Source organism: Impatiens glandulifera, chromosome 6 (genome assembly GCF_907164915.1).
Source record: "Impatiens glandulifera chromosome 6, dImpGla2.1, whole genome shotgun sequence".
NCBI lineage: Eukaryota > Viridiplantae > Streptophyta > Magnoliopsida > Ericales > Balsaminaceae > Impatiens > Impatiens glandulifera.
Window position 1 is genome coordinate 1286601 of NC_061867.1, and position 15660 is coordinate 1302260.

The 15660-nt window shown below is 31.9% G+C and overlaps 2 protein-coding genes across 2 annotated transcripts; one reads left to right on the plus strand and one right to left on the minus strand.

The window, feature by feature from the left end:
• Positions 1-6818: 6818 nt before the first annotated feature.
• Positions 6819-9176, plus strand: LOC124941454. The gene has a single exon (XM_047481787.1). The coding sequence runs from the start codon at positions 6924-6926 to the stop codon at positions 9147-9149; it is 2226 nt and encodes a 741-aa protein (XP_047337743.1). The 5' UTR covers positions 6819-6923; the 3' UTR covers positions 9150-9176.
• Positions 9177-13440: 4264 nt separating this feature from the next.
• Positions 13441-14146, minus strand: LOC124941887 (14 kDa proline-rich protein DC2.15-like). Its single transcript, XM_047482256.1, has one exon. The coding sequence runs from the start codon at positions 14040-14042 to the stop codon at positions 13650-13652; it is 393 nt and encodes a 130-aa protein (XP_047338212.1). The 5' UTR covers positions 14043-14146; the 3' UTR covers positions 13441-13649.
• Between the last annotated feature and the right edge of the window lie 1514 nt (positions 14147-15660).

The following is a 15660-nucleotide window of genomic DNA, read 5'->3' on the forward strand; positions in this document are numbered from 1 at the left end:
TCTATATATATATAATGATGCTTAATTTTTAAAGTGTCCGGATTGTCGGGTCGAGAGCTGTGGTTAATTTGGATATTTATGTGAGAGTAAATGGATACTTGAGTCGGATTGTGGGTTGACCCACCCATAAACTTAAAACGGTTAAAAATAAATTTAAAAATGTTATTGGTAGGTTTCGAACTTACAACCTAACAAATCAAATACAACCCTTTAACCAACTAGGCTAACAACACTTTATATTTAAAATTCAACACAAAATTTGATGAACGCGAGACATTTTAACAATAAAAGTTTAAATTTTTAACTAACTAATCTATATATATATAATGATGCTTAAATTTTAAAAGTGTCCGGATTGTCGGGTCGAGAGATGTGGTTAAATTGGATATTTATGTGAGAGTAAATGGATACTTGGGTCGAATTGTGGGTTTACCCACCCATATTTTTGTGAGGGTAAATGGATACTTTGGTCGAATTGTGGGTTGACCCGCCCATAAATTTAAAACGGTTTAAAATAAATTTAAAAATGTTATTTGTAGATTTCGAACTTGCAACCTAACAAAACAAGTACAACATTTAACCAAATGTGATTGAGATGTGGTTTTCGAAGGATAATAGACCGGTATCATTTGAAAGTGGTTATAGAAAATATGAATCAAATATTTAATTGACCAAAGTGTGATGTCACGATGCTAATTATTAAAAAATATGAATCAAATATTTGATTGACAAAATGAAAGTGTAAAGTCACGAAATGAGAATTCATTCGGAAAAAATAGGTGATGAAACATGTGAGAAAATAAGTTGTTTTATCGAATATAATAAAATGTGGAATGAGAGCGTTATATTTTTTATTTTGGATTGTCGGGTCGAGAGATGTGGTTAATTTGGATATTTATGTGAGAGTAAATGGATACTTGGGTCGGATTGTGGGTTGACCCACCCATAAATTTAAAACGGTTAAAAATAAATTTAAAAAGGTTATTTGTAGGTTTCGAACTTGCAACATAACATAACAAGTACAACCCTTTAACCAACTAGGCTAACAACACTTTATAATTAAAATTCAACACCAAATTTGATGAACGCTAGACATTTTAACAATAAAAGTTCAAATTTTTAACTAACTAATATATATATATATATATATATATATATAATGATGCTTAATTTTTAAAGTGTCCGGATTGCCGGGTCGAGAGCTGTGGTTAATTTGGATATTTATGTGAGAGTAAATAGATACTTGGGTCGGATTGTGGGTTGACCTACGCATAAATTTAAAACGGTTAAAAATAAATTTAAAAATGTTATTTGTAGGTTTCGAACTTGCAACCTAACAAAACAAGTACAACCCTTTAAACAACTAGGGTAACAACACTTTATAATTAAAATTCAACACCAAATTTGATGAACGCTAGACATTTTAACAATAAAAGTTCAAATTTTTAACTAACTAATATATATATATATATAATGATGCTTAATTTTTAAAGTGTCCGGATTGCTGGGTCGAGAGCTGTGGTTAATTTGGATATTTATGTGAGAGTAAATAGATACTTGGGTCGGATTGTGGGTTGACCTACGCATAAATTTAAAACGGTTAAAAATAAATTTAAAAATGTTATTTGTAGGTTTCGAACTTGCAACCTAACAAAACAAGTACAACCCTTTAAACAACTAGGGTAACAACACTTTATTTTTAAGATTCAACATCAAATTTGATGAACGCGAGACATTTTAACAATAAGAGTTCAAATTTTTAACTAATTAATCTATATATATAATGATGCTTAATTTTTAAAGTGTCCGGATTGTCGGGTCGAGAGCTGTGGTTAATTTGGATATTTATGTGAGAGTAAATGGATACTTGGGTCGGATTGTGGGTTGACCCACCCATAAACTTAAAACGGTTAAAAATAAATTTAAAAATGTTATTTGCAGGTTTCGAACTTGCAACCTAACAAAACAAATACAACCCTTTAACCAACTAGGCTAACAACACTCTATATTTAAGATTCAACACAAAATTTGATGAGCGCGAGACATTTTAACAATAAAAGTTCAAATTTTTAACTAACTAATCTATATATATATAATGATGCTTAATTTTTAAAGTGTCTGGATTGCCGGGTCGAGAGATGTGATTATTTTGGATATTTATGTGAGAGTAAATGGATACTTGGGTCGGATTGTGGGTTGACCCACCCATATTTATGTGAGAATAAATGGACACTTTGGTCGAATTGTGGGTTGACCCGTCCATAAATTTAAAACGGTTAAAAATAAATTTAAAAATGTTATTTGTAGGTTTCGAACTTGCAACCTAACAAATCAAGTACAACTTTTAACCAAATGTGATTGAGATGTGGTTTGTCGAGGGATAATAGACCAGTATCATTTGAAAGTGGTTAAAGAAATATGAATCAAATATTTAATTGACCAAAGTGTGAGGTCACGATGCTAATTATTAAAAAATATGAATCAAATATTTGATTGACAAAGTGAAAGTGTAAAGTCACGAAATAAGAGATTCATTCGGAAAAAATATGTGATGAAACATGTGAGAAAATAAGTTGTTTTATCGAAGATAATAAAATGTGGAATGAGAGCATTATATTTTTTATTTTGGATTGTGGGTTGACCCGTCCATAAACTTAAAACGGTTAAAAATAAAATTAAAAATGCTATAGGTATGGTTCGAACTTACAACCTAACAAAACAAGTACAATCTTTTAACCAACTAGGCTAATAACACTTTATATTTTAAATTTAACCCAAATTTTGATAAACGCGTGACATTTTAACAATATAAGTTCAACTTTTTAACTAGATAATATATATATATATATATATATATTATGATGCTTAATTTTTAAAGTGTTCGGATTGCCGGTCGAGAGCTGTAGTTAATTTGGATATATATGAGAGTAAATGGATACTTAGGTCGGATTGTGGGTTAACCCTCCCATAAAAATTTTACCGTAATATTTTTTTATGGTTTTTTATATTATTACTCGTGCAAATGCACGGGATACATGCTAGTTTTTAACTAATGATGGTGGTTGCTTAAGTCTTTATATAGAGTTGTTTTTAATTTTGTTAAAGTATATGTTTATATGTTTTTTATCTAAATTTATTTGTGTTAAATTAAGTTAAATAAAAAAAAAAGGAAAAATTAATTATAAGAGAAATAATTAATTAAGTTAAAATAAAAAAATATTTTAATTGATTAGAATGAACTTAGATGAATAAAAATAAGTTTAATCAATACGATGAATTAATAAGTGAATAAAACTAAGTTGTGCAAATATCTATGAGCAGGTACGTTTGAAGAAGCGCGAGTAGATGTCATGATGATGAAATCCCAGCTATTCAGACAACTGTTATTCAGACAATTGTTGATCCTGCTGCAGTTCAACCCTAAGACAACAGATCATATTTCCGACGCCACTCCAGCAGCCATAGCAAGACAAGTTCAAGCTGCAAAGGGTATCGTATTCAAGGAACCTAACCCTGCTCCTAAGCCTGTCGAATTTGCAGGAAAGGGTAAAGAACCCTCGGTGGATGTCCCTGAGCCTCTTTTGGAAGTTAAGTAGTCTATCAAACTCATCCTTAAGAAAGTTGAGTCTATTGCTTTAGAGATGATCGATCTTTTCGAAAATGGAACAGCATAAGGCTCCACAAGAGATTCGATGTGGTTATCCAAAGTGATCTGATTGAGCAGTGTGAGGCGTTGTTTAGTCTAGAGAAGACTGTCATAGCTTGGACTTGCACAAACAAAGTTTACGAGGATCTCAAGAGAAGAGAGCTCGTTGCAGAAATTGCTAGAGGGTGTGCTTTGTTCCCGATCCTTCGCCAAAGGGAGACAAACTATGTCCCTCTAAAGAGAACGACCTAGATAGATGGCAAAGTAAACAGCTGTATGCAGTCAATCTTGGATTCATATAGCTCAACCGCCCTATAGTTTATTCATGGCACGACATCTTCCAAAATTGATGAACTTCGATAGGACGCGTCATTGGCTGAGCTGAATAGCTCAGATGCCGAAGAGTGTTTATTGAAAAGTTGCAGCTTCCTCTTGCAAAGAAGCAGTAGCCTATCCCTGTTACTGAGCAGCAACTACCCTTGGTTGAAGAGCACATTATTGAGCAACAGCAGCTCCCGTTGGGTGAACAACAACTCTCGTCTGCTGCTAAGGAGTCCTCCTCTACTCATGAGCAGTGTATCTCCCCTACTTCTGGGCAGAAGTCCTCTACTTCCGAGAAGGAGACGTCTAGAGATGCTGAGCTGCTTTCCTCATCTGCGTCTGAGAAGCAGATCTCTTCAAACAATGAGCAACAGACGTCTGAGAAGCAGATCTATCAGGTTGCTGTACAGTTCTCTTTACCTGTTAAGTCCTGTGTTCTGACTAGGTTTGTGTAGTCGTTATACAAATCAAAGTCTTCTAGTGAAATTCTTATAGAAACAGAAGAATGGGTGACGTAAACGTTTTATCTCCGAACATTCATAAAACTCTTGTGTTATTTCATTTTTGCATCTAACAATTTTTAAACTGCTATTTCAAATCTAACAAGCATTTCTACACTTGAATCCGTTCAAGAGTTTGCGACGATTTGTGAAAAATATAAACAAATTTAATCTTTAACGGAAAATAAATCGTATTAAAAGTGATTATTTGTTCAACAATATTCCACCATCTTTTTATTATTGTCATGGATCCTAACAATTTATCTATTTTATTTTTAAATTTAAAATAATGAAAATTTAGTTTCCTTCCATTATACTAGATGAGAATAATTTCTCCAATTGAAGACACGTCAATGCCATGATGCATACGTGGCACATGGACTTGTCTAGTGAGTTGTCAATGATTTTTTTATTTAAAAATAAATAAATAATTTATTTTAATAATTGAATCAATTATTTTATTAATTAAAATAATAAATATATTTATTAAATTTAACTTTTAAATAAAAAAAGTATTTTAATCATTCATCTTACAACTATTCAAATAAACTATTTATTTTATCAAATAATATTTTATTTTTTAAAATCTAAAAATCCTAAATTCAATTAAATTCAATTATTAAACAAGCTCCCAAAATTTTTGACAACTCAAGGATCAAGACAAGGCCCTGACTCATTGCCTTAAATTAAATAATTAAATTTAAATAAAATAAAGGAATTTGATCATTATAGATAGAAAACAAAATAATCAAATTAGGCCAAACAAAAAAGAGCCCTAAGAATCTTATCTGCACCGAGAGCTTGTTTATGGTTTATTTGAATTTTTTTTTTTTTTTAGAAAACTAGCAAAATATCCCTCCGTTTTTAATGAGAATCAAATCTCGAGACAACTCTTTTTAAAAAAAAAATTAAAATCAGATTAGGTACAAGTATCAACGATGATCTCGACACTATTGCAAAGAATCCCGAACAAATCATAACTAGAAAACTATAAAAACTATGAACATGAAATTCTAAACAAATCGACCCGACTCACCTTGTTGGAATAAATCAATTTCTTATTTCATTCGGGGCATATAACGTACTAGAAAATGATTTAAATAAGGATGTAACAAGATAAAACTCATAATCCATCTAAAAACTTATAAACTTATTAGTTGTTATGATAAATAACTCTTCAACCGACTCCATGAGATTTTTTTAACAAATTTTATATAGTTTCATAATAATGACGTTATGAATTATACGCATCATTATACGCATCGGTATAATATATTAAAAGTGCGACCATTCATTTATATTCAAATAGTTCATACAAAAAATAATAGGGTTAGTAACTCAGCCATTCAAACCTTTCATATATGTTGTCTCGATCAAACATCCCATCAACTACCGAGAGACTAAGACATTTCCCACTAAATTATAGCCACGTTAAAATAAAATTTTAAATACCCGTCACCCCACGATAATGCAAACGAATGTGAGACGTCGTTTTAATCTTCATAAGACACATCCGATTAATCATAATATAACATATTTTAAACATATGTTGACCATCAAAATCCCATCATTAATAACACTCCAGCAAAAAAAAAGAGATTTTAAAATTAATCTTGATGAACTCGTAGTACTTCTCCCATGAGTAATCATAAAGAGACAACTCATCGTACAAGTTGTAATAATGTTCGATCTGAGTGAGTGAAAAATAAATTAATTTCTCTTTCTTATCTCTTTCTTCGTATTTTCCCATTTTTCAAATCAATAAGGTGATGACACATTATTCCTCTCATATTCTCTCCAAAATTCTTACATATCTCTCCTCATAATTAATATATTCTCATCACATAATATCATCTATATTGTTCAAAATCATGATCAAAACCCTAGAATGAGATAAGCACTCCATAGTAGAATAAGATAAGCACTCCATAGTATTCAACCTCATCCTATATCTAATGTGACTAGCAGAACCAATCCTCATCCTATATCCAATGTGACTAGCAGAACCGATAGTTCAAAGGGTCGAAGATATTCTTAATCGTGTCATTTCTATAAATAACAATGGATGCGAGCTCAGGAAACACTACATCGAGACATTTAACCCCACACAAGACATCGTTTCAAAATCTAATAGAGGCCTCGCCCCACAGTGAATCTTAACTTTATCCCAACTGACCAAATGACTTCACGAGAAATTAGACAAAATTAAAATAAGGAACAAAATTCACTAAATCTAAAATATAAGAACCAAAATTCGATTCTAGAAAAAGTCAAGAGTATATTGTCTATTTTAAAAAATTAAACCATAAAATAATAAGTTTAGTCTTGAATTTGTGGACAAGCTACCATCATCACTGTCATCATCATAATCATAATAATCCTTTATTAATTTCTTATTTCTTGTTGACCAAAATTCATAATCAGATGCTAAACAATCCAACATCCAACACAAAACCATGTATAACCTCGGCTGCGCCGTCGACGGTAGTCTCAACGAGTCAAAATTCAGTGATCCTATGCCATGGGTCGGCGTTTATGTAGTAGCAGCAACAATCGCCTGCGCAACCGCCATGGCCGCCGACGCCTTCCATAGTTTCCGGCAAAGAAAGTTCTGGTTTCCTTGCAAACTCTTCTCAATCAACGCTACAACACTAACCCTCATAGGCGTTTCAATTAAACTAACCGTAGATCTAAATTCCTCCATGCCTCGCCGTCAAGATCAACTAGCTAAACTCAGCAGCTCCGCCTTCATCTGTACAATAATGGGTAATTCAATGCCCGCTCTGGGTACGATGCAGAATAGCGAAATCATGGCAAATGTTATGGCTTTGATTATTCTTGTAATCACAGCTGTGGCTAACATCTGCATCGAATTGGGTACAGGTGTGATCTATCTTTTCTGGAAAGAACATATTGTTTTGATGATTCTTATGTTGGTTTTGCTTGGGATTTACTGTTCTTCAGCTATAACAGTTCCTGCTACAAAATGTTATTTCGATTTGAAATATCGTAGAAAACATTTGTTAGCTGTTAAGGAATGTTCATTGATAACAAGAGATGTTTGTACAACTAAGAAATTGAAGAATGATTTGACTAAATATTGGGTTATGGCTCATACATGTAGTCCTCAATTCGTTTTAGGGCGGCTCGCGACATGTACAGCTGCTGGAGCTTTTACCCTTTTAGCTGCTTTGATTCTAGCTGAAGCTATTTTTCGATCTTACTTCAGTCCACAATCGTTTAGATTCTGTAAAGGGAATTCTGATTATAAATGGTCGATTACTTCCATTCTTATAACACAAACGATTGCGGTTATGGTTGGTACTATTGCCCCGGCTTTTAGATGGTTCATGGCTATCAATTTCAGATGTCCTAAGAAAGCAAGTAGAGCTTGTGAATTCAAATTGAAAGTTGAAGGGTATTGGATTCAACAGTTGAATCAATGGAAAGATTGCCCTTTTATTTCAAGAATCAAGAGTCGTCGTCTTAGAAAGCTTGCGCATGCTTTGAAGAATGTTGTTTTCGATGTTTGTATTTCGACACAGAAAGGGATTGTTTTGATGAGTAAGATTGTTCGCTTGATTTCGATTTTCTCTGCAGGAAAGTTACTAGCTTGCCATCGTTTCTTCAAGAAATTGATTAGTTTTTTCAAGTGTCATAACAATGTTTGGAATGATGAAGAAACGGAATCGAATCAGAATATTGAACTTGGCAGATTCGTGTTGCATCTAGAAGGGGAGGAAGTTCTTGTTGATTTGATTTTAGAAAACGATATGGAGGTTAATGAAAAATGGATTGAATCGGGGAAAACAGATGAACCGAAACATCTACTTAAATTACTCGAGAAAAGCAGAGCATCTGAGAAATTCATAGGTGTGAATGAATTAGACAACCATATTATTCCTCCTCTCGAACTCGAAGAACCAAAGAACTCATGGGCGCTCACAGTCGTAACACTAACCACAATTGCAGTAACCATTCCAAATATCGATCAAGATTTGACAAAGCAATTGACAAGAAGTGTACACGAAGGTTTAATCTATGTCAGACTAGTAGAAGAAAATCTAAAGACAAACGATGATCTTTTAAAAGTCAGGAGAGCTGCTGAAATCACATGGATAGGAGTTGATCTCCATCGCAAATGGTTAGATGTTGATATCAAACAAATCTCCGAAGAATCAAAAACCCCAGAAGGGATTCTCAACAAACTTGCTGAAACAGGAAAGAAAATGTTCTTCGATGTAATGGAGAAGGATAAACTAAGATGCTTAAAGGAAGGTCCTTCAGAATGGGATGTTAGAGCTTTAGCAGCCAATTCAATGTATAAAATTGCAAGTGCTGTTAATCTGGATTATGAAACTAAAGATTACGACGGTGGGGAAAGATTGTTTGAGCGACTGACAGTGATGATCTCCGATATATTAGCAGCTTGTCTTACAAATTTGCCAAAAGTTATACCAATGGAATGCAATCGGAGTAGTATTGAAGAACGAGAAGGAAGTGTTCATCGTTCTTTTCTTCTTTTGGGGAAATTGCATAAGATTATCGAATCCCTTGATGGGGTTTCGCTACCAAGTTTAGAACCGGAAGAATTGGCTTGTATTGATGGGTGGAGGAAATTGAGCAATATTAAGAAAGAACAGGTGATATCATCTGATCATGTTTACCTATGTATTGAATAGAGAAATGTTAATAGTTTTGTATGTTTACACGAATTATGTTTACAAATGTATTGAGTAGAGAAATGTTATTAGTTTTGTATGTTTAAATGAATTGATTGTTTTGTTTGTGGGTATTAATGGTGCTTGGTCGGACTGAACCGACCGAATCTATCTCGCCGGAAAACCAAATCTCTTTCAACGGTTGACGGCCACATGTGTAGGGCACATGTAAAAGCATGAATTTGTAGTGCCCCACCCTTGCCTGCCCAGCCGGTTTCACCATGTTTCTTTGTCTCTTCCCAACTGCCTTTTCCTTGACGGGCCCTCCTTATTTCGTGGACCCTTCTTTAGGGTTTATATGTTTCTATTTCTTTTCTTCTAAATCCATACATTATGATATAAGTATAACTATTTGAAAATAAGAATAAAAAAAATGTACAAACAAAACTTTCTTAATAAGATTAATGAGTTCACCGACTGTCTTAACCGATTTTTTCGAAAAGACTTCATTTATCATCACCATAATAATGGGTAGAGTAAATATATATCGCGATCAATGAACGTCTTAGGGTTTCTTTCGAACCAGATAGTCTATTAAAAGATAACATAAATAAAGACCTAACGACTCAAACTAACCGAACGATTTTTTCAAGTCAAGTGGTCCACCAAAAAATAACCATGAAAATGATCCAACGACTCAATTTAACCGAGTTTGCGACTTCAATCTAATCTTTCCAACAACCAAAGGAAGATTTACCCTTGAGGCTACCTGAGTTCTAGCTCGGATTACCCAAAATATTTTGTATAATTGAGGGCAATAACGCCAGTATCGCTTCTTGGTCGCTAAAGGGAGATAACCACAATAAACTAGATATATTTTATTTGTTTGCTTTGATATTTTAGTCTAGGTAAATTTCAAATCCTAGTTTAACTTTAATCCAAATCCACGATTAATTTAAAGTATGCTCAAAATTGCAGTCATTAATTCCTTTGCAGCAATTTAAAAGCCTCAAAAACATGGTGAAAACTCGATGAGAAACTAAAAACTTGAATGAGAGAATTTCACAACCTTTATTCAATACGAACTCGATAACATATTGAATAAATTTTTTTCTATGTCATATTTTGTTGTTTTGCTTATACGATTTTTATCATTTTTAATATATATGAACCATTTAAAAAAAAGAAGAATAGAATTTGACAACCCAACAACTTGAATAAGGTGATATTATTTTTTTTAATCTTAATCCCGAAATCAAGAATTGTCTAGCTGATTAGATCGTCAGTCACTGTTAATGATATTACAATCGTAGACAATTAGACACATTACTTGTCGCAACTTATTTGATCGTCTATGTTAATAATCAAATGAATCTCGACAATTCCTACAAAAAGAACGACTTACAAGGGACATAGGGGGTCCCTACCATATCTACAAATTTAAGTGTTTCAATTGGTTTGTCTTTCCTCATTTGAAACACTTGCATGTTCTCCATAGCAAAAGAAAAAAAAATCTCATTTTCCCTACAACCACAAGGCCTGCATGTATTTAATGCATATGTTTTATGTCCATGCCTTATCTAGTACAAATACCCACCCAATTCTCACATTTTAGAGCATTCAAACAAACACAATCCATCGACACATTATAATCTCTTCGATACATCATGTCTCGTCCTTCTATAGTACTTTTCTTCGCTCTCGTCCTCTTCCTTTCTTTCCACTCACGTAAGGGCTATTCCTTAAGCGTTAGAGACGGCGAAGTTATGTCTTATCCTTGTGCAAAGGTATAATATTGTAGGTTCATACATTTTCCCTACTTTCTAGGGCTAATTTGATATATTTACAGGTCGTGAAAGATCATAAAACACGTGTGAGTTCTACAAGTCATGATATATGGATGCCAAATGGTAATCATCATTAATACAAAAATATGCGATATATTTGATTGAAGTCGAAGTGTATGTATATATATACATGTGTATACTTACATGTTGTAATTATCGCGATGTTTCTTGATGTAGAAAACAAAAGAAAACTAACATTAACTGCCCGGAGGATACTTCAAGAGAAGATGGATACAATTGCGATAGAGGTAACTAAACATTTACCATTTTTTATTTATTAAATATCTATATGTTAGTGTTCATACGCTATTCTATATATGCACATTGAATCGATAGATAATAAACTCAAAAAATAAAATGATTGGCTTTGCAGACGAAAACACGAGGAAAGTCATGGTTTTGGGTAAAGAATGCTAAAGATTTTAAAGGTGGGGAAGTTACAACCGTCATGGATTATGCACAACCTCATGAAGAACCGTCTGTCCACAACTAAGACCTAGACCGATAATATATATAATCAATCTTATAGTTTATTTCCTTAGACGTTATCATGACTCTTTCGACGAATCCTTTGTCTAGACGTGTGGATCGAGAATTGTCAAAGTTATTCCTAGCTAGGTTTTCATGAATTGGGTGGTGGTTAGGTAATTTACTTGGAAGTTGGTTTATATGGTTAGGATGTATGAATGAAAGATGGTCCCATGATATTGTAACATGCAAGCATTTATGTTTATTCGAGATGAATGTATATGTAATTAACATAGTATGTGAATAAGGAAACGTGAAGGTTTTTGTCTTAAATGTGGGTGAGGGTGACAATAATATATATATATATTTTTTTCACTTTTTAAGTTATCTAAAAAAAATGTGTAATGAATCTGATTTATTATTTGATATAAATTTCTTATACAAAAATTCAAATATATATAATTAACATAATATATATATATATATATATATATATTATGTTAATTATATATATTTGAATTTTTGTATAAGAAATTTATATCAAATAATAAAACCAGACAAATATTCCCTCACAATCTACATGCACCCACATGTTTACTAATAATGCATAGTTAAAACATAAATAATAATTAACTAAACATTATATAGAAAAAAATATGTGTAATTTGTATGTTCAATAAATATGAAATAAAATTATAGATAATTGTGTGTTTTGAAAAAACATAAACCAAAATACAATCATGTATGATAGAGAGAATTTTTATTTTTTTTTATTTTTGTGTGAACTTAGTTGAAGTGCGATTATTTCCCGCGAGTTAAATATATAACCCGCAAATACACTTAATCATTTAATCAGGTGCATAACTTAATTATTTCGCCTGTTGGGCTCGAACTCAAGACCTCATGAAAGCTAAGGATATCAATCTCTTATTGTCGTTAAATTAAAAGAGGGGATGATAGGATGATTTAATTAATTCCTAGTTTGAAATTTTATTCTATGTCTAAATGATGTAACCATTTCAATTATTAAAAAAAAGAAAAATGATAGAGAGCGCGACTTGAGACAGCGACTGGGAGCGCGATGCCTACGTGGTGTGCCTACGTGGGTTGACAGGTAGAATATTCTCTCCTCATATAGAAAAATGATAGAGAGCGCGACTTGAGACAGCGACTGGGAGCGCGATGCCTACGTGGTGTGCCTACGTGGGTTGACAGGTAGAATATTCTCTCTCCTTTTATTAATTATTTTCTCTCTCCTATTATTAATAATTAGTTACTGGAGAGAAAATAATTAATCGTGAAAATAGAAATATTAGATAAACATTTATTTATAAGTAATAAAACTAAAAAAATATTAATAAGTCAATATAAAAAAAATAATAAAAAAAAAGAAAAAAGAGGCCATAAAAAATATTTGATAAATAAAGGAATTGAAAAGTCATAAAAATAAAATAAAAATAAAAGAGATAAATTCATAATTCAACTAATCATTGATATTAATTAGGGTTTAGGGTTTAGAATTTAGTATTTAGGTTTTAGAGTTTAGGATTTGGAGTTTAGGGTTTAAGGTTTAGGGTTTAGAATTTATTTAAACATATTATTAAAATATTTAATGTGAGAATTTGTTGTAAATTATTGATTTATTTTAACCGTTAAGTTAAACGAGAGACAGTAAATATCAAATAAATGAGTAAATTAATTTGTAGAGATAGAGAGAAAAATTATTTAATAAAAGGAGAGAGAAATTAATTAATAAGAAGAGAGATAAAATAATTAATAAAAAGAGAATATTCTACCTGTCAACCCACGTAGCACACCACGTAGGCATCGCGCTCCCAGTCGCTGTCTCAGAGTCGCGCTCTCTATCATTCCTCTAAAAAAAAATAGAAACATAAAAGGAAACTTTTTTATATATTCTGATTTTGTTATATTATTTTTAGGAGATATTGAAAAGAATCATGCTAGTCCAAACAAATATTTTCTATTCCAATAAAACATATTTTTAATCGAGATACACTTACATTACTTAATTATGAGAATTGATGGATACAACATATAATCCAAACCACAACTATTTCATAACACATAAGAGAAGTTACAATCCACTTAATCCCGGTGCCATCTTATGTTCTTATTGTTGAAAAACAACGAAAAAGGAACAACATACATAGAAGTCACAAATCATTCGTCACAAAAACAATTTTCTTTAGGCGCATTGAAATCCCTTGGGAACTTTCTTGGAGCAAACGTTGAGTAAAAGGCTTAAAGAGACAGGGATGTCGAGGTTGATTCCAAGAACATTGGCCTTGATTGCAGTGCAAAGACAAACCGCGGCCTCAAGGTCAACAAGACCGTCAAGGAGACTGCAACATGGAGCCTTAGGAGGGGTACCTATGGTGATGTTGAGGAGTCCACTCAGTACATCAGCACAAACACCTAGTTTTAGGGTGTCCTTAGGACAAGAACCCTTAGAAGGACCCGGTTTAGGCTTTGGATTGGGCTTTGGCTTCGGAGGGCAGGTACCGCAAGCACTTGCAAAAGTGAAGAAGAGAATGTTGGATAAGAGGAATAGGGCAAATATTTTTGTATGGGAGGCCATTTCTAATCACAATTATGCAATTAATTGACACTCTTGTTAGTGAAAAGAGAATGGTCTCTCTTATAGGAATATTTATTTGAGGGTGTGTTGATGAAAATGGCTAAGAATATCTGCTTTTTATAGGAAGAATTAAGGTTGCCAAGTTGCATTTGTTTTAAGTTATTATGAATGGACATTTATAATATAGTATGAAGAATTATGGTTGCCAACTTTCCATGTGTTTTAATATATTATTATATCATCTGTCGATCTAGTCTCACCATTCATCAAATTTTTTGGATGTATTTGGATCAATTAATTGATAATACAAAAAAAAATGGTGAGAACTTTGAATTAAAGACGAGGAAGAGATCAATTGCCGACAAGAAAAGATTATTACTAATATGTGAAAAACATTTCAAATCAACTAAATTGAAAATCTAAAAGAGATCCGAAGACATTATAAGAGAGTGAATTATGATGGGAGAAACAAATCGATGTTGACCATCATGATTTATTGTTATTAAGAGATTTTAATTTTAAGTCATCTTAACTTTTCTTAATTTAGAGTTTTTGAGTTCTAACACTTTTTTTTTGTTGTTGTTGGTTGATTAACTCTAATTTACAAATATACCCTCTTAATTGTAAGTATTACTCACTTTTAAAAAAATGAAAGTCATTGATAACATTAAATTTTTATTCATTGGGTTAATAGTGTCCATTTCAATTAACATGAATGTAATTTGAAGGCATTTGGTTGGATTCAACCAAGATAAATTAAATAATTCCGCGACGTTGCTTATCACTTTAAATTGTTAGTATATATTAAAAAATTGTAAAAATCATTTAAACACATCAAATATGAGAAAAAAAATCACAAAACATAAAAATAAGAAAAAAAATAATACAAACACATTAGTCAAAAGAGATCCGAAGACATTATAAGAGAGTGAACTATGATGGGAGAAACGAATGGATGTTGAAAATCATGATTGACAATCATGATTGATCGAATGCAGTTATTGTTAAGAGATTTCAACTTTAAGTCATCTTAACTTTTCTTGATTTAGAGTTTTTGAGTTCTAACACTTTCTTATTTTTTTTTGGTTGATTAACTCTAATTTACAAATATACCCTCTTAATTGTAGGTATTACTCACTTTTAGAAAAATGAAAGTCATTGATAACATTAAAATTTTATTCATAGGGTTAATAGTGTCCATTTCAATTAACATGAATGTAATTTGAAGGCATTTTGTTGGATTCATCCAAGATAAATTAAATCATTCCAACATTGCTTATCACTTTAAATTGTTAGTATATAATAAAAAATTATAAAAATCATTTAATAGCATCAAATATGAGAAAAAAAATCACAAAACATAAAAATAAGAAAAAAATCAATACAAACACATTAGCCAACATGTTATAAGCTCGTAGATGCTAAAAAAAATGATTAACTTCGTGACCGACTCTACCTGTTTCAAAAGTAACGTCTCATCGTTCTGACCATTAAAGTAAATATGTGTTTTTTTTTAAGTTGAAATTTAATTTATTAGGTCAATCTTTTTCTATTTTTTTTTTTAAATTCTCGTACTTTGGAATTGAAATGTAAAGATGGTTGTTTGTGAAGTGGAAGG